Source organism: Podarcis filfolensis, assembly GCF_964270895.1.
Source record: "Podarcis filfolensis genome assembly, chromosome: 4".
Taxonomy (NCBI): Eukaryota; Metazoa; Chordata; class Lepidosauria; order Squamata; family Lacertidae; genus Podarcis; species Podarcis filfolensis.
In genome coordinates, this window is record NC_139607.1 from 21,392,681 (window position 1) to 21,416,804 (window position 24,124).

Sequence of the window (24,124 nt, forward strand, 5' to 3'; positions counted from 1 at the left end):
GGGTCCCTCAAACCAAAGATCAATAATGGTTGGCAGGTGTTCCTCAAAGGACAGCTTGCCCATTATTCCAATCTTTGTCTACAGTGGCTTAGGACCACAATACCTGAAGGATTGCCTCTTTCCATGTGAACCTACCCGGACCCTGAAATCACCTTCTGAGGCCCTTCTTTGTGTGCCCTCTCCTCAAGAGGTCCGGAGGGTGGCAACATGAGAATGGGCCTTCTCTGCAGTGGCTCCCCATTTGTGGAATGCTCTTCCCAGGGAAGTTCACCTGGCCACCTTCATTATATATTTTTAGGCACCAGGAGAAAACTTTCCACAACTTAAGAAGGTTATTATGAAGACGCCATTTCCTCTTTCAGCAAGTCTGCTAAGCGGTGGTTTTTATCCTAATCAGTATCTGTGTTAGATCTGAAATTTTTATATATGCTGTTGTCTTATACATGCTTTTATTGTATTGTGAAATTGCTTCAACGTGCTTCAACAGAAACAAGTAATAAATGAAGCAAACAACAACAACACCATTAACATTATTTTGCATTTCTACCATACGTGGATCTGAGGCTTAGGATATTTTTCCAGCACAATCATGGGTGCACAACCTCAGCAACCCTACACTTAAATACCATCCAAGCACAATTCACTGCCAGCAATCAGTTTGTTTAATATTAGCAGTTCCGTGGACTCGTGACTCATTCCCTCCAAATACAGAAGCAAACAGTTTCTTAAAGAGTCAATGGATGCAATCCAAAAAAGTCTGCAGCTCACTCAACATGCGCATAAGAGATTTTAACTTTTCTTTTTAAGGCAACTACAGTCTCTCCTCCTCAGCCATCGAAGCTGCTTCTTAAATTCTCAGAAGCTGCAAAAGCAGTTTGCAGAGAGGGGCAAGGCTGTAAATTTTAAAAATAAATGGAAAGCTCTCATTGCTACATGCACTCTTTTGTGTATTCAAATGCGCTTTCAAGGCCAAAAAGCCAAACTTGCCTTGCTTGCAATACTGCTGGCTCAATTAAGTGAAACTATTTACTGAGGAAAATATCCCTTTATACTCTGCTTCTCTGACAGTTGAATGAACAAACATTTTGGCCAACATACAATATCATATTTATCATTTACTTGAAACATATATAATGAAAGGGAAACTATCACAGGGTAACCTTGGGGACATGGTCTTCTTACTCTGCAAACACAGTATTAGTTGATATAGCAAATGTTAGAGGAAGTCAAAGAAATAAGCAAACGAGTTTTATGTTATGAAAAATAATTGTTTTTAATTTTTCTTGTTGTTTCTGTATGTTTTATTTATCTTTTTATTTTTATTTTGTCTCTTTTATTATTATGTGTTTTTGTATATTTGTCTTTGTAAAATCTTAATAAATATTTCTTAAAAAAATAAAATAAAACAAATTCCAGTCAGTTTCTAAACAAATCCAGAGCGCCAAGCGACCGATTATGAAGCTGGCTTGCTTAAGTAACCAGAGTGTGTTTCCAACCACCAAGCTCTGTTTGTACATAAATGACAAGCCAGGATTAGGAGGGAAACTGCAAGGAAACTCCACAGAACCTCCTAGACCAGGAGGAGAGAAGTGCATGTGAGCCAAAGACTTCGCCCAGGCTCCTAGATGATGCCTGTAGCACAAACCAGGGTTTAGTGTTACTTGTGAACCAGCCCCGTGTTCTTATACCTTTACTGTTTTAATAATATGATTTGATGTGGTGGACGTGCCCAAGGATTAAGGTTTTCTGGGAAATGATTTATAATGAAATGAAAAAGGTATTTAAATATACCTTCTTGAAGAAACCAGAGGCTTTTCTCTTGGGCATAGTCGGCCATTTGGTGCCAAAGAAGGATAGAACTTTTTTTATGTATGCTACAACGGCAGCAAGAATACTTATAGCAAAGCACTGGAAGACGCAAGATCTACCCACTCTGGAAGAATGGCAGATGAAATTGATTGACTGTATGGGACTGGCAGAAATGACTGGCAGAATCCGCGACCAGGGAGAAGAGTCGGCAGAAGAAGATTGGAAGAAATTTAAGGATTATTTACAGAAATATTGCAAAATTAATGAACTTTGAAAGATGCTGGATTGAATTTATGTGGTCTCTAGCTGTTATGGTAAAAAGAATTGGTATAAATATTGTTTAAGTTACAAAATTTAAGAAGTTGATTGGAAAATAAGGTGTTAGTTAAATGGAATGTTAAGAGATTAGGATTTGCTGGATAAACAATTTGAACTAGAAAACAAGAAGGGGAGGTATGAGGAAGTCAAGGAAATATGTTATTGAAAAATTGGTATTGAAATTGATTTGTTTTTTAATATTTTTTTCTTTTTCTTTTTTGTTTGTATAAAATTGAAAACTCTAATAAATATCTATAAAAAAAAGATATAGCAAATGTTATTTGCAACTGCTTTTCACCAACTCTCCCCCTCAATTTACCAATAACCCCCTCTTAACCTCACAGAATCATAGAACTGCAGAGTTGGAAGGGACCCCCAACATCATATAGCTCAACCCATTGCAATGCTGGAATCCTGTCCAATACTGTCCCTTGGTGGGATCAAACCACCAACCTTCTGGTTCAAAGCCAGATGGATTGACCCATTGCACCACCTAAGATCTCAATCCAAATGTATTGCCCATGAATGTCTTACCATCATTTCAATGAATATAAGGGGGAGGGGGTTTACTACATTCTTGAGTATTTGGCCTATTTTCAGAGCAACGGTGCCTCTTTGCCCCTAGTCTAGAAATAGTTTTCTCTATAGTTTGTTCCTGAACATGGAAGATGATATTTATGGAGGAAGAGCTCAGGGAACTACCCTGTGTCCCGCAAATGGCACAAGGAGGAATTACAATATTAAAATATGTGGGCATGAATGTAAGTTTTAGAACCAAAGAAACAGTTTGGGGGAAGCCAATCTCACATGTGCTGCATTATTACAAGTAAGAAAGGACAGGTGATTCATGCTAATTATCCCATTACATTCAAATGGATTATGTCTGTGTCATATTCAACTCTGGTCACATCCATTTGGGACAAAAACCTGGAAGTATCCATAGAAACGAAATAAAGAATATTAGAGGCCTAAAACTGATGGCCCATAAATAGCAGGAGGAAAAACCAGTATGTTCGGTTTGGAGGAGAGAAATGGGAAATAAGACTTCTCAAAAACAAGGCTGAGTTTTTCTCCAATATGAGATGACAACATCCTGCACCCACAAAGGGCTAAGACTCACATTAGGAAGAATTTTTGAACTCCAGGAGTGAAGAAGCATGGGAATCAATTGCCTGAACTTACATGAAATCTCTAGCCCAATAGAATATGTCAAAAAATACTGATTAAATGACTTGAAGCAGACTTGATCCCCAAGGCAGAAGGAGTTAGTGAGTTAGCTTCTTAAGATCAAAGTCCGGCAAAGAAGGGAATCTGTCACTGAAGTTGAAAGTGGACCGTTCTTTGCAACACAGATGCTTTAGACCAGATCCTTGATCTATGGATGGGGAACTAAACAATGGCAGGCAAAGTCCTTCATTTCCATTTCTGTATTAGTTCTAATAAAAGGTGTAACCTACAATGTTCTAAAGTCCTCTACAAGTAAAATGCTTGGAAGTTGTCCACTAAGAAAATGAGACTTAAGTACTTTAAGTTGCCCAAATGTTTTACTCCTACATTCACAGACTGACCTCTGCAACCCTTTTATCTATGTTTCCTTTGATCACTATCTTCCAGTTGTTAAATCTCACTTCTCCAGGTAACATTATAAGCATTAAAAAACAAAAACACCTTTACAAATCAAGTATGTAGCATCTTCAGCAAAAACTAGGGTTGGAAGATGCTTCTTTTAAAAATTGCAGCATTAGTCTCTTGCAGCAAGAAATGCAGACAACTGGTTTACTGAAGCCTAGGTTTTTATGGGCAGGAGCAGATTTCACTAGATGAGTGAGTAAGCTGTATTTCTTCCAACCTTGCTGAGTTCCACTTAAGCAACTTGTCCAATGTTGTGAAAAAGGACTGGTAAAGATAAGAGGGAGCATAAAGCAGAAATACTCATTTGTGGTATGTCAAATCAACGTGGTATCCACTTAAGAGATGAGCCCAGACACCGAAGCTCTAGTCTTGCTTCAGATCCAAGGACCAATAATGCATTTCAATGATTTCCTTGTGTTGACTAGATTGACTTTGCCAATTGTAGTGTACCACCTTTAACACGAAAAGGCCTGGAATCAGAAGGTGCAATCTCAGGGATTATAGGGTTTCTATAATCCCACAAGGAAACCTTTGAGAGATGAAAATGTTGGGCTGAAGATCATTCTCAAGACAGGTTGCAGAACTGATTAGAAACCATTGGCTGGTGAGCATTTCTAAGAGGCTTACCTCTTTTTAAGTCCCTCGAATCATGATGGATGCTATCTGCCCTTGAACTACATCCCTTTGATGGGAGAAATACTCAGCTCCAAATGTTATCTTCTAAACAACCAATTCTTACTGCAAGCTGCCCCAAAGATCCCTGCTGTCAGAGAAGTTATTCTGGTTCTGCACATAGCACATTTGCCCTTTTCATTGAAAGATCCCCATCCATCCAAAATAGTAAACCACAAAGGGGGTCGGGGAGGAGAGAGAGAATCCAAAGCAGAATGCAAAGAAAGCAGAAACAATTTCACACCTGAGGACTGATGCAACTCAGACATGGGCTAACAAAGGAGCTGAAACACAAATAGCTTTTCCCTGACATGAAACCCGATGTGAAGGTTTTTATTTATTTATATCATTTCTCTATCGCTTAAGATTAGATAGATAGATGATTGATAGATAAATGATAGATAGATGATGAGAGAGAGAGAGAGAGAGAGAGAGATATTAGTGTGGTACCTTGGTTCCCGAACAAATCGGCTCCCGAACGCCGCAAACCCGGAAGTAAGTGTTCCGGTTTGCAAATGTTTTTTGGAAGTCAAACATCTGGTGCGGCTTCTGATTGAGTGCAGGAAGCTCCTACAGCCACTTGGAAGCCATGCCTTGGTTTTTGAACGGTTTTGGGAGTTGAACAGACTCCCGGAACAGATTAAGTTCAAGAACTAAGGTCCCACTATAGGTGGAGATGAGATAGATATAGATAGATTGATAGACGATGGATAGATATCTTTTATGCGGTATGCGAAATACTAAAGCAACAACAGACAGCTTAAGCAAGAAATACTACAAAAACACAGAGCTGACATATAAAAATATTTTGCATTAATACAACATTACTAATAAGTATAAGACAATATCAGTTCTTTTGCCTCTGGACACACCCTCCCTATCAGCTTCCTGGCTCTCACCCAGGGCTCCACCCTGGAACTCACCCAGAGTCCAAACAAACTCTCAGCCCACGTGGCCACAAAAGTCTCACAAAGAGCAGGGTTGCTGCGGACATAACCCTAGTCTCTCGCTCTAGACTTGCTTTTTCATGGGCAAGGTGGGCAGAGCTTCCTCAGTTTGTCCAGCACAGCCATGTTCATTGAGCAGTTGGCTGCACTCTCTGTACCCAGTTGCAGGTGCAGCAGGTTTGGCGAGTTTCCCAGAGGAAACTCCAAGAATGGGAAAAGGACAACACTCTTCTCTCCACTAACAGGTCTTTCTTCAGCTTCTGCCTCCCTTCTCTTCCAGCTGCTTTCTAGTATGAACTGCCACCTGGATGATATTTGCATGGTTACTGACACATTACAGTTGGTTATGAAACAGAGTATTTGCCTAAGTATATGAACACTTGCCCAAGATCTCATCCTCCCTCTGGCTCATTTTCAGTTGTCAAAACTGTGTTTCCATTCCACCTTGTCGCAGGCCCATTATGTAAGCCTCTTGGACAGGTGTCGCATATAATAAATAATAATAATAATAATAATAATAATAATAATAATAATAATAATAATAAAGGTAAAGGCACCCCTGCCCGTACGGGCCAGTCGTGTCCGACTCTAGGGTTGCGCGCTCATCTCGCTTAAGAGGCCGGGAGCCAGCGCTGTCCGGAGACACTTCTGGGTTACGTGGCCAGCATGACTAAGCTGCAACTGGCGAGCCAGCACCAGTGCAGCGCACGGAAACGCCGTTTACCTTCCCGTTATAAAGCGGTACCTATTTATCTACTTGCACTTAGGGGTGCTTTCGAACTGCTAGGTGGGCAGGAGCTGGGACCGAACGACGGGAGCTCACCCCGCCGCGGGGATTCGAACCGCCGACCTTGCGATCAGCAAGTCCTAAGCACTGAGGTTTTACCCACAGCGCCACCCGCATCCCAATAATAATAATAATACTTTATTATTTATATGCTGCCCATCTGACTGGGTTGCCCCAGCCACTCTGGGTGGCTTTCAACAAATTAAAACACAGTAAGACATCAAACATTAAAAACTTCCCTAAACAGGGCTGCCTTCAGATGTCTTCTAAAAGTCAGATAGTTGTTTATCTCCTTGACATCTGATGGGAGGGGGTTCTGCCCAGCAAGAAGGCCCTCCGCCTGGTTCCCTGTAGCTTCACTTCTCGCAGTGAGGGAACTGCCAGAAGGTCCTCGGAGCTGGATCTCAGTGTCCAAGCTGAATGTTGGGAGTGAAGAGACGCTCCTTCAGGTATGCAGGGCCAAAGTCGTTTATGGCTTTAAAGGTCAACACCAACACTTTGAATTGTGCTTGGAAATGTACCCTCACACCTGCATGCCCCCTGTCCCCCAGAAACAGTACTTCTCTCTTGTCAGGATTCAATCTCAATCCATTTGGCTCCAAGTAGCTTGAGCTTTAGATCCTTTGGATCTGGCAATATTTGTAAGTAGTCTTTTTATCACATCCATACGTTTATTTTACTTACTCTAAACCCTAAAAGTTGGCAGAATGAGCAGTATATTTCCCCCTCTCCTCCATCTGAGTTTAAATAGACTTTTAAAAGAAAGCTGGCTAGCCAATAAGCTTGAGGGGGGGGGGGGACCACAAACCTTCCTTGCACAAAATAGACTAATAATTCAGGGCCATCTAGTGGTGAAATAGTATTCCTATTCTGATACAACAGAAGCAGGTTTATTAAGTACAATCGTACCTTGGTTTTCGAACAGCTTAGTTCTTGAACGTTTTGGCTCCCGAACACCGCAAACCTGGAAGTGAGTGTTCCACTTTGCGAACTGTTTTTGGAAGCTGAACGTCCAATGGGACTTCTGATTGGCTACAGGAGCTTCCTAGAGCCAATCAGAAGCCACACTTTGGTTTTGGAAGTTGAACAGACTTCCGGAACAGATTCTGTTCAACTTCGAGGTACGACTGTATACAGTTATAGAGTATTTTGTAGTACAGATAAATAAAGACATTTACAGATATCGACTGGTTTTTTAAAATGCAGGCACTAAAACATGTTACGATGTGTTAACTACTTGTTTTCCCCTTGGAAAGGTATGAAAAGTCAAACTAGTGAGCTGTTACTGAATAAGGTCAACACAGGAACAATGGAATAGCATTGATCCTGCGTACATCCCTCAATACCATACAACATTCCAAATGGAATGTACTTAGCAGTGTTCGAAATAGCCAGGCACCTTTTGCACCTGTTTTTTTGACCACTTGTGACCAAGTGAAGTGGCCTTGTCGCCAGGATGGTGCCTGACATCTCCACCATCTGGGGATCATTGGATGTGGAAAAGCTTCCACACACTTACACCCCAGCCTGTAGAATTCTATCAGTTGTATTTTATCTGCACAATCAGAATGAATTTCTGGAACCAAAATGCTTTTTCTGCGCAGCCTGAGCAGGAGCAATCACCAAGAAAAAGAAAAAGTCGGAATAGGCCAATAAACATGTGGACTGTCCATGGATCAAGTGACTTTTCTCCTTTAGGTTCTCAAAGCTCTTAACCTAGCTCAAAGTTGTCATCTGAACTAGCCAGATGACAGTCCCGTCATTTGAAATTTAGCACCTAGCTTATATATCTGAGATTTTAACTAAGTGGGATAGTACATGGGATTTGTGTGACTACACTGTATGACCCATAGAGGATGTCTAACTTGGGTTTCATAGTCTTGCTTTAAAAAGCCAAATGGTCCACAGCTACCTACTGGGACATGATACAGACTCAAATACACAGATGGATGTTATAGAAGGAAGAGAGGATATATTCCCCAAATCACACAACAGCATAGGGAACCTGTACCTCAGTTCACCTACGTGGCAAAGGTGGCTCTTCTTTCTCATCAGGCAAGTGGAAGGCCTCCTGACTCAACTTCCCCCAATGATGCAACAAGTTCCTAACTAAGAAGCAACTACTACTTGCACCAAGGCTGAAAGATGGACGCAGATATGCTATATATATATATATATATATATATATATATATATATATATATATTAAAGCAAGTCACTGTTCTGATTCCAGACCTATACCTATAGTATGATGTAAATATTGGCCATCTAGGTGGTTCTAGAGATTAGCAAGTACAGAGCAGGTACTGCAGTCTTTTTCATTAGACCAACTTGTCTCTCTCATCTACTACATGAAAAACCCTTCTGCAGCACAAAAAGCCTGAATGCTGAGCAAGCAAACAACCTAAAGCAATGATCTGAAGGCATGCAGAGCTTTTCTACCTTTTTGAGTCCACGGCTCCCTTGACCAACTACATTCTTTCTGCAGCACCCCATAGCAGCTCAGGCGCCCAGTTATGTCACAACTTGCCTGCAGAGCTGGCAGCCTCTCACCCTTTTTTGAACACCCTCCCTTGTGGAGTGTTCCCTCAGCCTCCTCTCCCCTCTCCTTGGGAGTCCTCTGGGCAGCTGCTGGTGCCTTCCCTGATCTATGAGCTCCCCCACCCCCTAAGATAGGTGCCTCCTCACACTGCCCCACAGGGGCCTGGGACTTGTTTGTCCATTCCCAAGGACTGGCAGGCAGGCTGGCTGAGCTCCATCACCCACTTGCTTGCTTACTGTAAGGCCACCTCAGCTCCTGGCACCCAGCACCCTCTGGCCAGCACCAGAGGCACCATTTGCCTGGGGAGCTTGTAGGCAGGGCTGCTGCAACAAACAGCTGTGCAAGCCTTTGGGAGGCAGGGACACAAGAGGGAATCAGAGAAGAGAGGGAAGGAAAGAGGGGTGGAGGCCAGTGTTGCCCACAGCACCCCAGACTATCATTCAATGCATTCCAGGGTGCTACAGCACAACGGTTGAAAACCACTGCAATAAGGGACTGTGATTCTGCTTTTCTTCAAGAGGTTCTGCATACCAAGGCTAGACGCTTCTAAATAATGAAGCTCACCGAGTGTAACGCCCAAGAATGCTGCAGAACTGGCCTCAAAAGGCCTTTCATGAAGGCGTAGGAAAGAGCCAGGGAGGTGATCACAAAAAACAGGTTTCATTGCCAGAACAACTCTGGCTTCTACTCTACTGCTCAAAAGGTATGCAATGAGAGTAGAATTTTGACAGATTAAGGTTGCTTGTGCAACACCCAACTTCCCCTGTTCTAGCCATACCATTTCTGTGCCAATCCCTGGCTTGAATCGGAGAAAAGACCGTGGAGCATCCAGCATAATGCAAAATTGAAATTCAAGCAATAAATGCAATGCACATGGCATTCACATGGTGCTATGAGACAGAGCTGGTGACATTCAAGTGCCATCACCTATTATTAAGGCTGAGAACATGTTAATAATAATAGTAATTTTATTATTTGTACCCCTCCCATCTGACTGGTTACTCCAGCCACTCTGGGCAGCTTCCAGCATATACAAAAATATAATAAAACATTAAAAACTTCCCGACACAAGGCTGCCTTCATAGTTCTTCACATCTGATGGGATAGCGTTCCACAGGGTGGGCACCACTACCGAGAAAACCCTCTGCCTGGTTCCCTGTAGCTTCACTTCTTGCAGCAAGAGAACTGCCAGAAGGACCTCAGAGCTTCCTAAACAAAGGAATCCTTGCGGCTGCTGCATTTAACACTGATAAGCCCTGACTACCCATGTGAAATGGAAAGGGGCACTACAAGCCAGAAGTGCATATGCTGATCTGGTATATTCTGGGTCAATGTCTGCTTTGCAGTCAACCAGCGCTTTCAGAGTCAAGCTGGGGGAAAAAATGAAGAAACCATGCCTGTGTATATACAGCAAGCAAAACTATAAGTGAAAACAAATCTCTCTCTGCATTTCCCCGAAAGAACTCCATCAAACCTATCAGCTGGCCTTGCGGGAACTGCCCGACTTTTGTAACCCTGGCCTTGAGCAGCAACTAGGTCACCAAATCAAGGGAAAATACCAGACAGCTCTGAGGGGACTTGTGATTCCACATCCTAATAGCTGTCAACTGTTTCCTTTTTTTAAGGGAAATTCCCTTATTCCGAATAGGACTCCTCGCAAGAAAAGGGAAAAGTTGACAGCTATGCGTACGGTAATGCTGCAAAAGAGTCTGCCACACAGCCCAGCACAGAACCACCACCAACCCAAACACTCCCCACCCAAAGCTTCGCAACCCAAGACACCAATGACTCCATAGGGAAGATAAACAAATATACAAATAGTATAGAGGTTTGTAAGCCAACACTGTGTGGGTGGAGTTCTACTCAAGCAATGGGGCTGCCCCTTTCTCAAATCCTCCCTGCAGGCTCTCAGTGCCTCCAATATCTGTTCTGGAGGGGGCGCCCAACAGTTTGGAGCAGATTTCAACAATGCATGGGGGAAAGGAGAACGGTTTGTTCCATCGCACAAGCAACGTTCCATCGGTGAACCAGCACCTTTGTATACAGTTCACAGCATAAGGTTCCCGGCAAAGAAACAACCCCGCTTAAGGTTTTCAGTCCACAGAGAGGAAGTGGCACCTGTGACAGGTAGCAGGACCCACAGGGAAGATGTTATGAGTGTGGCTATGGAACCTGCTCGAGCGAATTGTCCACTGGCTGGAAATCATTTTGGAAGCTGCAGAACTGCCTCATCTCATGTTGATCATCCATGACATTCCAATGGACTTATGTATTGGGGACTCCTAATCACTTATGGGAGGATGGCCCAATGAGCAACCCCTGAGGCTTTTTTGGGAGCCCTTCGGCAATGTTTGATGCCTCCAGCCCTTGCTCTGCCTTCCCCAAGGTGGGTGAGTGAAGTGCTGGGCTTTGAGAAGGGGGCCCCCAGAGTTTTGCCTTCCCAAAGTCAAATTAGTGCTTTCCCAGCTTTGGGAAGGAGATGAGAGGGCTACCCCTGAACATATGGGGAAATAATATCTGGGATATAGCAATGTCTGAGCATCACCAAACAGAGGGCAGGCACATTCGAGGCATAACAGACAGACAACTTTCAAGAAATGTGGAGCCTTTTCTTTAACTATGTTAATGACCAAAAATCAAGACCTTTCCTATACCAACTGCTCAATATTCTCCATGGAGGGGTCACGTTAAGTACTATGTTTGAATGTTGAAAGTGTACGTAAAACAAACACCATTAGATGTACTGCTGGAGAAGTGTTTATTGTACAGTGGTACCTCTGGTTATGTACTTAATTCGTTCCGGAGGTCCGTTCTTAACCTGAAACTTTTCTTAACCTGAAGCACCACCTTAGCTAATGGGGCCTCCTGCTGCTGCCTCGCTGCCGGAGCACGATTTCTGTTCTCATCCTGAAGCAAAGTTCTTAACCCGAGGTACTGTTTCTGGGTTAGTGGAGTCTATAACCTGAAGCGTAAGTAACCTGAAGTGTAGGTACCACTGTATTTGTATTTTTAAAAAACCAATTAAAATGGTTTGGTTTGGTTTGGTTTTTAAGGAGATAGGAGGGCTCTAGGACCCTACCAGAGCCTTGTGCCTCTTTCCCAGAGCCTGGCACCTTGCTTTGGGAAGGCCCAATGAGGGCTGGGGGGGGGGGGACTGTCAAATTTTGGCCTTGCTCCTCACCCCACGTGACAAGGCAGTGTGTGGCCCCTGGGTTCCCGGTCAAAGTACTCTTGCAGCCCACTTGATGTGAAAAATTGGGCCACCCTGATTTATGAAGTAATCTCAATTTAACACCTCCCTGCAGGTTCGGATCTGCTAAATCTGGATTAGCCAAGATTTATTAAGACCATAAACTACTAGAAGTTTGTGCTCTCACTCCTCCCACGAAGATCTATATCACAATTACTAATTGCTCTGCGGCCTCTTTCTGGAATGTTTTCAAAGAAGGGTTGTGTTTCTTTCTTTCATTTCCTTTCTAAAAATATAAAATTACACATATTTGTGTAAGCTTCCAGAACCCATGGAATTAATGTGAAATGTAAACCTAAATGTTTAAATAAAATGCCCTTGGGATTTGTGGGGGGAGGGCAAAACGCAACCATGCTATTGTAGTTTTTTCTCTCTTTTTTTGGCCATCAAGAATATCACTGACATTTACTCACTTGAGATATAGAAAACTGATCAAGATAATCATTTCTAATCTATAGCATATTATGCATTCTCACCAATAAAGAACATACAGTGGCATGACAAATGATCATTCAGCAGATTAAAACGGAAAAAGAGATATAAGCACAATCTATTATACTGAACTGGGAAGTGTTGTAGAAACCACTCAAACACTGCAGAGGAAGGAAAGACGATGCTAAGTCTACAGAAGTCTGTGGTTTTGTTAAATGTTTTGTTTCATCCCTCCCCCCCCCCCAATATTGGATTTTCCATTGAGATTTTAAGCTTTGTGTATTATTTGTAAGCCTTCTTGGTTTTGGTTTAATGAAAGATAGAATAAGAATGCAGTAAATACGGGACAAGGAAACAATTTTATTGCATTCTTTCCAATACAAGAGCCGCCTTCTCCCTTTTTCAGCAAGATTTCATTTTCCTGTTTTTGAACTTGCTCGGCTTTTTAGAAGAAACACGTATTTGAGTAAAGTCTATTGGTTTTAATCACTCTATGGAAAGCTAAGACGAAGGGATTGATAAAAACGGCCAGTTTTCTGTTCAGTACAGCTCTAATATTCCATCATCATGGCACCCAGCACATCAAACCAACTCACTTTTAGATGTTCCACCATCTAAGAGCCAGCAGTAGGTTAGACAAAGTACAAGAGCACACCATCCAACCATATTGCCACTCTATTTTCACCCTATCATTATGCTTTAAAAGACCTCACAGCCATATTCTAGTTTCACATACATGAAGGCCTGAGTAAATATGTCTCCAAGCTGTATCATTCTGAGGTAATCATCATCAGTGACGCAAAAAGAAAACCTTGCCAAAAACAGTTCCTCATTCTGGTTTGCTAGCATCCAAGAGAACCAGTTTCTGTACATTCAAATGCAAGTACCTGTACGTAACTTGTGAAATAAAATTGGTCCCAAATGTGGTGGCCAGATTCCTAGCTCAGGTTCCATTCAGAACTCATATATGCAGCTCATGAAACAGCCGCAATAGCTGCCAGTTTATTTCTGGGTCCAACATGAGTAAGGTGCTCACACTAGTGTACAAAACCCTAAATAACTTAGGCCCCAAATATGTGAGAGATCACGGCCTTCTTTACAGACTCTCTCAGGTGTTAAGATCAGCAGCAGAAGAGGGGTGTCTTGGGAGTTCCACTGCCACTACCCAGGTGAGGGCAGTTTGGGTAAGGGAATTCTCTGTGGCAGCCCCTAAATTGTGGAATTCCCTCTCCACACAGGAAATGCTGAAGATGCACTTATTTTATCTGGGCCTTTGACACCTGAAATGTATACAGTGGTGCCCCGCAAGACGAATGCCTCGCAAGACGGAAAACCCGCTAGACGAAAGGGTTTTCCGTTTTGGAGGTGCTTCGCAAAACGAATTTCCTATGGGCTTGCTTCGCAAGACGAAAATGTCTTGCGAGTTCCTGCGGGGTTTTTTCCCTTTTCCCCCCCTTTTTCCCAAGCCGCTAAGCCGCTTATCAGCTGATCCACTAAGCCGCTAATAGCGCTAATCCGCTAATGGGCTTGCTTCGCAAGACGAAAAAACCGCAAGACGAAGAGACTCGCGGAACGGATTCTTTTCGTCTTTCGAGGCACCACTGTATTTTTAGGATCCACCTTACTTAAAGTAAGAGATTCTAACTTACTTTAAACTGTTTTTACGGTTGTGTTTTGAATTGCTGTAACCTGACCTGGGACCCTGGAATGAAGGGTGGGCAACAGATATTAAATTATATTATTAATGGCGACAACTAGTATCTGCAATCTAGTTAAGACTTCCATGTTTACATATTTTCTAACTGAAATACATGAGTGGAAATCAGACAAGACTCCAGAGCCTAAAAGCTGCTTCCACGTGATTTTCTCCAATTCTCCTGTCATTACATCCCAGGCCTTCCTGGGGGTTCAAAAACCTGAAGCTTGGGGTGCCAAGGGGACGCGGGGAGCTCCACTGGAGAAGCAGCTAGGCATTCTCCATTGCGCAAATGGAATTTCACAGGCCCAGTTCCCAGTGCCATGCAGGCAACCCTGGGTAACATAAATTTTTGAAAAATTATAACCCCCTTTTCACCCTCTAAGTCTCAAAGTGGCTTACAACAGCAACATAGGTAAAGGTAAAGGGACCCCTGACCATTAGGTCCAGTCGTGGCCGACTCTGGGGTTGCGGCACTCATCTCGCTTTATTGGCCGAGGGAGCCGGCATACAGCTTCTGGGTCATGTGGCCAGCATGACTAAGCTGCTCTGGCGAACCAGAGCAGCACACGGAAACGCCGTTTACCTTCCCACCGGAGCGGTACCTATTTATCTACTTGCACTTTGACGTACTTTTGAACTGCTAGGTTGGCAGGAGCTGGGACCGAGCAACGGGAGCTCACTCCGTCGCGGGGATTCGAACCGCCGACCTTCTGATCGGCAAGTCCTAGGCTCTGTGGTTTAACCCACAGCACCACCCATGTCAGCAACATACAGAATACCTAATTTAAATATAAATTAAAACCTCAGAAATTAAAAACCTCAGAAATTTAAACAACACTAGAGTAGAGGCATCGAGGATATCAAGTAATCAGTGCCCTCTCTTTTCAGGAGTTTAGCATTGGTGTAAAAACAAGCAAGAGTGTTTATGTATAATATCATATGTAACACACACATACACAGCCTCCAGGATTGTTCCATTTTACCAAAAAAAAAAAAAAAGGTTTACTTTTATCAATATTCAACACATAAATCAATAACACTTCAATATCTAAATAAAGAGACACTATGTAACTCTTTCAAAAAAAAAAAACCTTATGGAAACGATAAACAATCCATTTAGTCTAGTACTCAAAACATCCTTCTTCCGATAATTGCTATTCTGTAATTTCACAAATATATTGATTTGTAAAACGTGCATATTTTAAATAAGACAATTCAACATAAAGCCTCTCACCTTTAAATAAGATCCATAGTATTTGGTAACATATGGACTGTCGCACTGACTCAGCACTGTAATCTCTTGTTGAATGTCTTCTATTTCATCTTCAGCTTCTTCAAGATCAATAATTTTTATAGCAACAACTTTCTGACTTTGATTGTCAATTCCTTTAAAAACTTCACCAAATGAACCTTTGCCGATCTTCTCCAGCTTTGTAAAGAGCTCTTCTGGATCTGCTTTCAGATTCTGCAGAAATACAGAAAAGAAAAAAAACACCTTTGATTTTATGATTCTGAGTTCTTGAAGGCATGTCCACTCAGAAGTGAGAGTTGCTCGCCAGTAGCATACACAGGATTATGGCATCAAATAATTTAATTTACACTGTAGATCTCAGATCAGTACAAATATTCTAGGTTGACAGTTTTAATAACAATCGTTTTAAACAAACATGGGAAGGCCTATTCTATGTTCAAACTATTTGCAAACAAGTTTTCGTACTTCAATTTTGTAATATTCTCCTTCCTAGATACTGAGTCCCATGTGATCTACCAGCAAAAGCAGGGTCATCCCTAAATGAAGTGCCAGAACCCCAATGTCTAAATGAACCCCAAATTTCCATCGTGAAAACCAAAGTTCTATGCCAACCACAAGCTAAAGAATAGGATGATCTGCGCTTAAGAATTTGGATTTATAGAGCTGTTGCAGTTGAGGGGTTGAAAAATTAAGGTGATTTGGGCAAGTCAAATTTATGCTGGTAAAAAGTAATAGGGCAGACAGGAGGATAATCTTAGGAAGATAAGGGTGTTAGAAAGGCAATAATTCCATTTTACTCATTATAAGTCCATCCCCCAAGTTACTAGGGGCCAAGTCACACTGCCAATGTATGCTGTCATACTACATAATATACATTATACTTCCTCAATATAGTGTCCTCCAGATAATTTGGATCACAACTCCTATCAACCCCAGCTAACGTAACTTCCACCAACCCCGAAAGTTGGCTATCAAGTTGAGGAAGGCCGAAATAGCCTCACATATAGGATTGTTGCTGCAGTCGTAATGCAGTGCATGTGTGCATCGTGAGAACTTTGCTCCATGAATGCATGCTGTGCAGCTTCATACAATTCCACCTTTTAATAACAGAAAAGCATAGAAATGGCTGACATCGTTTACAAGGCACATTTAAGAAGCCCACATGTGCTTGGCCGTAACACATGCAGAGAAACAAAGCCCCAAGCAGAATCTGAATCCTTCCCCTTCAAATGACTGGCTTCTATGGTGCCCAAACTAACCTTAACACATCGCAGTATGCGAGATGAGGGTTGATGCATTAAGATCAAGCAAAGGTATGTATAGCTTGTGTTTAGAGTTGACTAGTAGCGGACACCAAAACTACTCTGGGCAACTGTCAAATTACAGGGACGTGGGTGGCGCTGTGGGTAAAACCTCAGCGCCTAGGACTTGCCGATCGCATGGTCGGCGGTTCGAATCCCCGCGGCGGGGTGAGCTCCCATCGTTTGGTCCCAGCTCCTGCCCACCTAGCAGTTCAAAAGCACCCCTAAGTGCAAGTAGATAAATAGGTACCGCTTTATAGCGGGAAGGTGTTTCTGTGCGCTGCGCTTGTGCTGGCTTGCCAGAGCAGCTTCGTCACGCTGGCCACGTGACCCGGAAGTGTCTCTGGACAGCGCCGGCCCCCGGCCTCTTAAGCGAGATGGGCACGCAACCCTGGAGTCGGACACGACTGGCCCGTACGGGCTGGGGTGCCTTTACCTTTTACTTTAGTAGCGGACACCAAAACTACTCTAGGCAACTGTCAAATTAACTAATTAATTTATTAGAACTCTGCCACATTATCGAAACTACTGTCTCTGAGAAGAACTCAGTTCTTCCTAGAAGGTCAATGGAATATTGTGCTAAATTTTATGCAAACTACTACTCAGCAGTAACAGAAAGTGTTGATGAAGCATCTAGTATTAGTTTTAAAAGACAAATTACATGGCCAGAGAAAACAGAGACTGTTTTCTACCAGTTTTCCAAAAGTGTCAAATCTGAATATGACTAAAGGCATTATGATTATTAGCCACCCATCTGACTGGGTTGCCCCACCCACTCTGGGCAGCTCCCAACAAAATATTAAAAACACACAAAAAATCAACCATTAAAAACTTTCCTGAACAAAAGTTATCTGTTTGATATGGAGGGTGTTCCACAGGGAAGGAGCCACTACCAAGAAGGCCCTCTACCTGGTTCCCTGTAATGTCGCTTCTCACAGTGAGGGAACCGCCAGAAGGCCCTCAGACATTTTAGGACATTTATATTCCACATCATGGGACTCAAGGTGGTGTACTAGGCACTAACGAAGCCTGCTTACTTTTGGTAAGGCCTTCTTAGACCATACCCTGGGACCAATCTTTTATCCTGTTCAAAAATAACAAGGGCCCATCAAGTCCACAATATAAGCACTAACCACACAAAGAGGAGTCCCAAGGCCTGTTCCCTCTCCCCCAGCAATGTAAATGTACCACAAGACTGGGACTGTGAAGTTTCTATATACACCCCCCTCATATTCCCACTCATTTTTACAAGTGGCTTCCATAAGAGTATGTATATAAATGCCAAACTGAACATTTCTGTTTAACTATAGAATAACTAGCTAAGAGCAACAGAGCTGCACACAAACATGCTAATAAGAAGGGGGCATATGTGCTTTCTCTGGGGAGGCAGGTTTTCTATTACGAACAGCAATAAAGTTTTACATTTTCAGCTTTACAGCAGAGCTCTACAGAACCAGATTCGCAGAACTAACCGAAAGAGCTATTAAAATTGATGAGAATGTAATCCTTTACTGTGTGTGCTTTATTCAAGCTTATAATTAGCCTGCAGAGCATATGAATTACTCCCAGGCAACTAGGCCCAAAAACTTTCTAAAAGTTGGGGTTCTTTTTGGGTTTCTCCCCAACTACAAAAAAAGAGCAGTCAAACCAAGATGGTGTGCGTGTGTGTGTAAAACTAGTTTTTGCTAACTTATTTCCAAGACTCATAGTTTCAATAACGTTACCAACCCTAGAGGGATATGGCTAATTGACAATATAAATTAGCGTTAAGACAAACAGGTAACCAACAAAAACTAGCAGTGAATTCAATACCTAAAGTACATATAGAAAAGCAAAACACAAACAAGATTATTATTGTTATCTGATTACAGCAGCAAGTGTAGAAAGAGGCATTTGTGAGGATTGGTTAGAAAAGAGATACATTATATTCGGTGAAATTTACAGTATTTGTGAGGGCAGTGAGAATGCTAAGATTAAGACTTGTTACAGTAAAAACTGTAATTGTATTGGAACAGATATAATCAGAATGTTCCTATGGAAATATTCTTATCTTAAAAGAGGCATAATTTCCTTTTGCCATTCAAAACAGGATGATTAATTTAAGGGGAAATGTGCTTAGATTATATATTGTCTACAGTTATCACTATTTTCGGTTCCCTTTCCATGACAATGCGCCAGCACATGAACTATAAAATGTATGTTTTGCAGATCTAAATAGGGTTTCAAAAAACACAAATCTAGAAAACAGAGCCTCTGAGTTTAACCAGGAAATTCTAGTGTTGCATCTTGGCCACTCTCTTGCACCTGGCCCCTGCAACTCTTGTCTAACCTGTTTTAGTCAAGAACTTCACCAGATTTCAAAAGGAGGAACCATATCCTGCCTAATCCCCCCCCCCCCCCCGTGTCCTTTAACCCAGCTGATCACATGATGTCAGCAACCCTACAGGGCTTAAATGACTTCTCTCCAGTGGTTCCCAGTAGCTGGTCATGAATAATCCCTTGTTACTCAACAACCTCCAAGACCTTTTCTGAAACAGATGTTGCCCTCCTTGCAACACACCATTTATGAAGCAGCTCGGCAAAACATCATTTCTATAGGCCCAGTCCAACTTGTCAAAAATGCCTCCTCCCTTCCAAAATCTATTGTCCGTTTTGAAAACACTTGAGGATTGACTGCTGTTCCTCAGCTTCTTTTAGTCCCCTGTATTCAAACCCCTTGCACTTTTGACCACCTGACTTGCAATAATAATAATAATAATAATAATAATAATAATAATAATAATAAAATTACGAATACCCGCCCATCTGGCTGGGCCTCCCCAACAGAAAATTAAAAACACGGTAATACATCAAACATTAAAGACTTCCCTAAACAGGGCTGCCTTCAGGTGACTTCTAAAAGTCAGATAGTTGTTGATTTCCTTGACATCTGATGGGAGGGCGTTCCACAGGGCGGGTGCCACTACCAAGAAGGCCCTCTGCCTGGTTCCCTGCAACCTCATTTCTCACAATGAGGGAACCGCCAGAAGGCCTTCGGCACTGGATCTCAGCGAACGATGGGGGTGGAGACGCTCCTTCAGGTATACCGGGTCAAGCCGTTTAGGGCTTTAAAGGCCAGCACCAACACTTTGAATTGTGCTCGGACAGAGCTGCAAGGCATGCACGTATATAAACACAAATGCACTGGCAAATGCCATTTAGAGCTGATTCTATTTCTAGAATCTACAGTGGTACCTCTGGTTACGAACTTACTTCGTTCCGGAGGTCCGTTCTTAACCTGAAACCATTCTTTACCTGAGGTACCACTTTAGCTAATGGGGCCTCCTGCAGCCGCTGTGCCACCGGAACGCGATTTCTGTTCTCATCCTGAGGTAAAGTTCTTAAACCGAGGTGCTACTTCCGGGTTAGCAGAGTCTGTAACCCAAAGTGTTTGTAACCGGAGGTACAATCTCCATTCGTATATAGATGCTAGGGGACCAGCGGCCTAACACATACCTCAAGGAATGCCTCTCTCCTCATGAACCAACCCAGAACCTGCACCTGAGGCCCTTCTTTGGGCTTACTCTCCACAGGAAGTGTGCAGGGTGGCAACATGAAAACAGTCCTTTTCCACAATGGCTCCACTTGTGGAATGGCTCTCCACAACGAAGCATGCCAGGAGTCATTGCTGTGCTTCTAGGTGCCAGGCAAAACCCTGGCACCTAGAAGACCCAGGTTTATGTTTTTTAATTGCCAAGGCAGTTACCGTGGCCTTTGTGAGACTTATCCTTTAAGTGGTGTGCGTAGGACTTGTTCCTTTTAAATTCAGTGCTGGAATGAGTGTTTAAGGTTTTGTTTATTGCTGTTTTTACATTATTTCAATTCCTTCCATTTTTATTTTTGCTGTGCAAGTTGCTTTGAGGGGCCTGGGTGCAAGCGGTAACAATCACAGCTACAACTCACATCTGTGCTGGAATCTATTTACTAAATGAGCACTATTGGTCTCACCTGTCCCTGAGACCTGACTGTCCACAATAGTTTTTCTTTGTTTTTCTCTTGCTATCAGTCACTTACTACACCCCGTTAACTCCTAAGTGTCTGTGCCCAGGAAATGCCAAGCAGGAATTAAAAGAACTCTGGGCCGTGTCATTTTTGAGCATGTCGCTTAAAAAGGCTCATATCTGCCACTCACGAGTACCAGTACTAGAGTTTCCTGTAGAAGCAGCGTCCCTCCATTCTAGAGGGCAGTAGCTCACTCTTCCTAACCCTGCTTGCTCTTTTCGGCTTCTGATTGGCTCCAGAGCCTCACAAGATCCAGAAACTCCAGTGTACTGGGAAATAAGTTTGCAGAAAAACCCTCAAGCATGATAGGTAATGCAGCCTCAACACTTTACCTCATAATGATGGGCTTGTAGTCTCAGCTGTGCCCCAATAAAATATACCTGCTTGTTTCCAAGTAGAGAACAAGGAAGCACACACTTCTCCCCAGCTTCTCCTTCCCATTTTTGGCATAGTTACAGAAGAAGAGGCAGCTCAACTCTTGGGCCCCCTTTCTAGCCAAGGCACAGCCAACCCATTCAGATCTACTGCGGCCTGCAAAGATCAGAAAGCTGCAGTCTGGGTTAGTTCTGCTACTCAGCTTGGCTGAGAAGAAAGTTCTCTCATCTTGTGTCACTTATCCCTTGGTCTGGTGAAACACGGGCCTTCTTCCCTCGCACCACTTCTCCTTGGTAGGCCATAGCAACCCCAGGCCAGAATAGGAAGGCCTACATGTTTGCCACCACTTCCTGGGATCCTGCAGGCCATCAAAATGCAGCGCTCTTGAGTTTGGAAAACCGGACTCGCGTCCCAACATACAAAATAGGAATGCACATCTGAATTCACAGCAGAGTTCTTCTTCCCTGTTTGCCACTCACACTCAAAGAGATGTTATTTTAAGCTACTTAATGCAAATACTACAACACTACAGACGCAAAACAAGTTTCAAAGAAGTTTTCCAGAGAGATGGAAAACTCACGGGTAATAATAAATGAGGCCAAAGATGGACTCCTTCCTTAAAGCATGAAAAGAATTCCTGAAACGGCTAGTATTTTAAATACGCCACAATTAAGTCCCCCCCCCCCCCGCACAACAAATATTACTTCAAGGAGACCATATATGGATTTTGCTAACAAACAAAAAAATAAGGGAGAAAAACTTAAGGTAAAACTTGCTAAATCACACTCATTCACTCACTCTCTGTCTCACACACACATACCAGCCAAAAAGTTACCTCCCAATCAATATAATATATATCCCAATCAAAAACCTCATACACTACCTGACCCTTACCCAGATGTGATGACCATGGTCATCTATTGTGCCTTAACTGTAGTGGATCAGAACCTGGGTTTCTTGTGAGTGGGGGTGTTGTCGTTTCTAAAGTGAGCCCTTTAAAAGATCTTGTTTACAGGATACACACCTGCATTACTGCTAGCCGCTCCCAGGTGACAGCAGAACCCAAAACAAATTAAGGGTTGCCCCTTTATTTAAAACAACAAACTATCCGGATTGTACCTTGAGCAAGGCACCAACCCCTTCCCTTTGCAAGGGGCGGCCTGAATAGCTGGCAGAGCAGGAGATTCTTAAATATCAGGGTCGTGGGTTCGATCCCCATGTTGGACCAGGAGATTCCTGCCCAGCAGGGGGTCGGCCTAGCTGACCCTCGAGGTCCCTTTCGACTCTGCATTTCTAGGAGTCTGTCCCCTCAAACTCCCCCCCCCCCACTGCTCATTTAGACGCTCCCTCCAGCTCCTTTACAAGTTAGCCAGGTTCACCCAGCCCCCACCCTCACCCAACCCAATGTTAGCACCCCCGGGGATGAAACAAACCCCTGCATACCACTAAATTAGCCCGGGGGGAGGAGGAAGTGTGTGTGTGTGTAAAGGACCGTTCCCCCCTCAAAAAAAAAACCACCTCCCCCTCTGCGTTCCCATTTGGGGGGCCTCTTGGATTGCAGTTTGAAGCCCATGCAGGGAGGTGGGTTAGGACGGGGGGAGAGCCCGGAGGCGGCGGCTGGTTTCTCACCTGCATGCCCGGCAGGCCAGGCTGCTGCACCGGGGAGTGAGCCATGATGACGGAAGCGGCAGAGGCAGCGCTGCTACCGCCCCTCCTGCGCGCGGGCCCCTCTCCTTTCCTCCTCTCTTGCTTTCCTTCCCTCCTCCTCCTCCTCCTCTCTCTCGAAGCAGCTCCAGGAACGGAAGGATTCACCTCAGCCCCATCCCCAGCCAGCACCCGCTTCCTCCTTCCCCCTCGTGCACCCCCGATCCACCAGGGCTAGGCGAGCTACCAGCCGACTACGGAAGGGACGGGCGGGCGGAGGACTCCCGGGTCTCTGTGCGTCTGTGCGCGCGCGCGCAAGCCAGCGAAGAGGGCGGGCAGGCGCACAACACAGCCGGGTTTGGGAAAGGGGTGAACCTGGAGGAGGAGCGAATCCTGACCCTCCTCCTCCGCGCACGGGTCCGTAAAGGGAAAGGACGAGGCCACGAGGAGGAGCCACGCTTCTCGCGCAGCCCAGCCGGGCCTATTGGCGCGCGGCGGCGGGGCGGGCGCCCCTCCCTTCCTCCCCAAAAGAGTTCTGTGAAAACTCGGAAAGCGAACTCGCTTGTAGATGTTTAGATGCACTATTTATATGCATATATAGGTATGTCTCGCCCGCATCAGCCTCTGCAACCGCAGCGCTCGGCTTCGCCCCCGATGGCGCACTCTTCCAATCATAGGTCCGAGGTCCCTTCGGCCCCCCAAATAAAATATATGCCCTTAAAGTTGATGGGCATTGCCATTCAAATTGTGTTTGTGTCGTCTTGGGATCTATTTTGCGGGGTGGGGCTTACCCGCCCCCTCCCCATATTTTATTCAGATCGGCCCCCTTGTTTCTCAGATGGACGGATGCCAATATATAGGTCCCAATCGAAGCGAACTCTTGATGACAAACGTCTCCGTTTGTGTCGTGTGTTTTCCCAACTCCACTTTCGCTCCTCCCTTTCGTGTGACCCTGGGCCATTCGGAAGTGGGCGGAGCCAGGCGCAGCTGATGGGGTGATTGCCAGGATCCTGAGGAGGGCGGCGGGAGGAGAGGGCGCAGCTGCGCGCGTCCTCCTTTTTCTCCCCGCCTTCCCAGCACCCTTTTCCCGGATTGGGGAGCGAAATCGGTGCAGGAATTCGCACGCGCTGACCTTGAGATTCGATTTCGGAGGCATCTGCGGCGAGCAGGTGCATGGCTTCTTCAGCTCTGCTGTGTGGAAATGGACTGCCGCAGTTATGGCTGTCTTAGGTCCACTACAGTATTCATCCAGCTAGCGGTTTAGAAGTCGTGCAGGTTTTCTAGTGCCACGGTCTCCATAGCTCAGAGTGTGTTTTCCTTCTCTCTCAGCCCAAGCCAGCTAAGCGAGAGGCTACTTGCAAGTCTACCTTACAAAAAGCACACTTCAGTTAACTGCCCTGTGTGATTCATGCTCAAAGGGATT

General features: G+C 44.1%; 1 protein-coding gene across 1 annotated transcript in view; it reads right to left on the minus strand.

The window, feature by feature from the left end:
• STK24 (serine/threonine kinase 24) overlaps positions 1-23,594 on the minus strand; it is a 42,539-nt gene extending 18,945 nt beyond the window's left edge. The window contains exons 1-2 of the mRNA XM_083610839.1: positions 22,687-23,594; positions 15,323-15,553 (exon numbers count right to left, since the gene is read on the minus strand). Of these exons, the coding sequence (XP_083466965.1) occupies positions 15,323-15,553; positions 22,687-22,731 (276 nt within the window). The 5' untranslated portion in view covers positions 22,732-23,594. The remainder of the gene's footprint in view (positions 1-15,322; positions 15,554-22,686) is intronic.
• Positions 23,595-24,124: the final 530 nt, after the last annotated feature.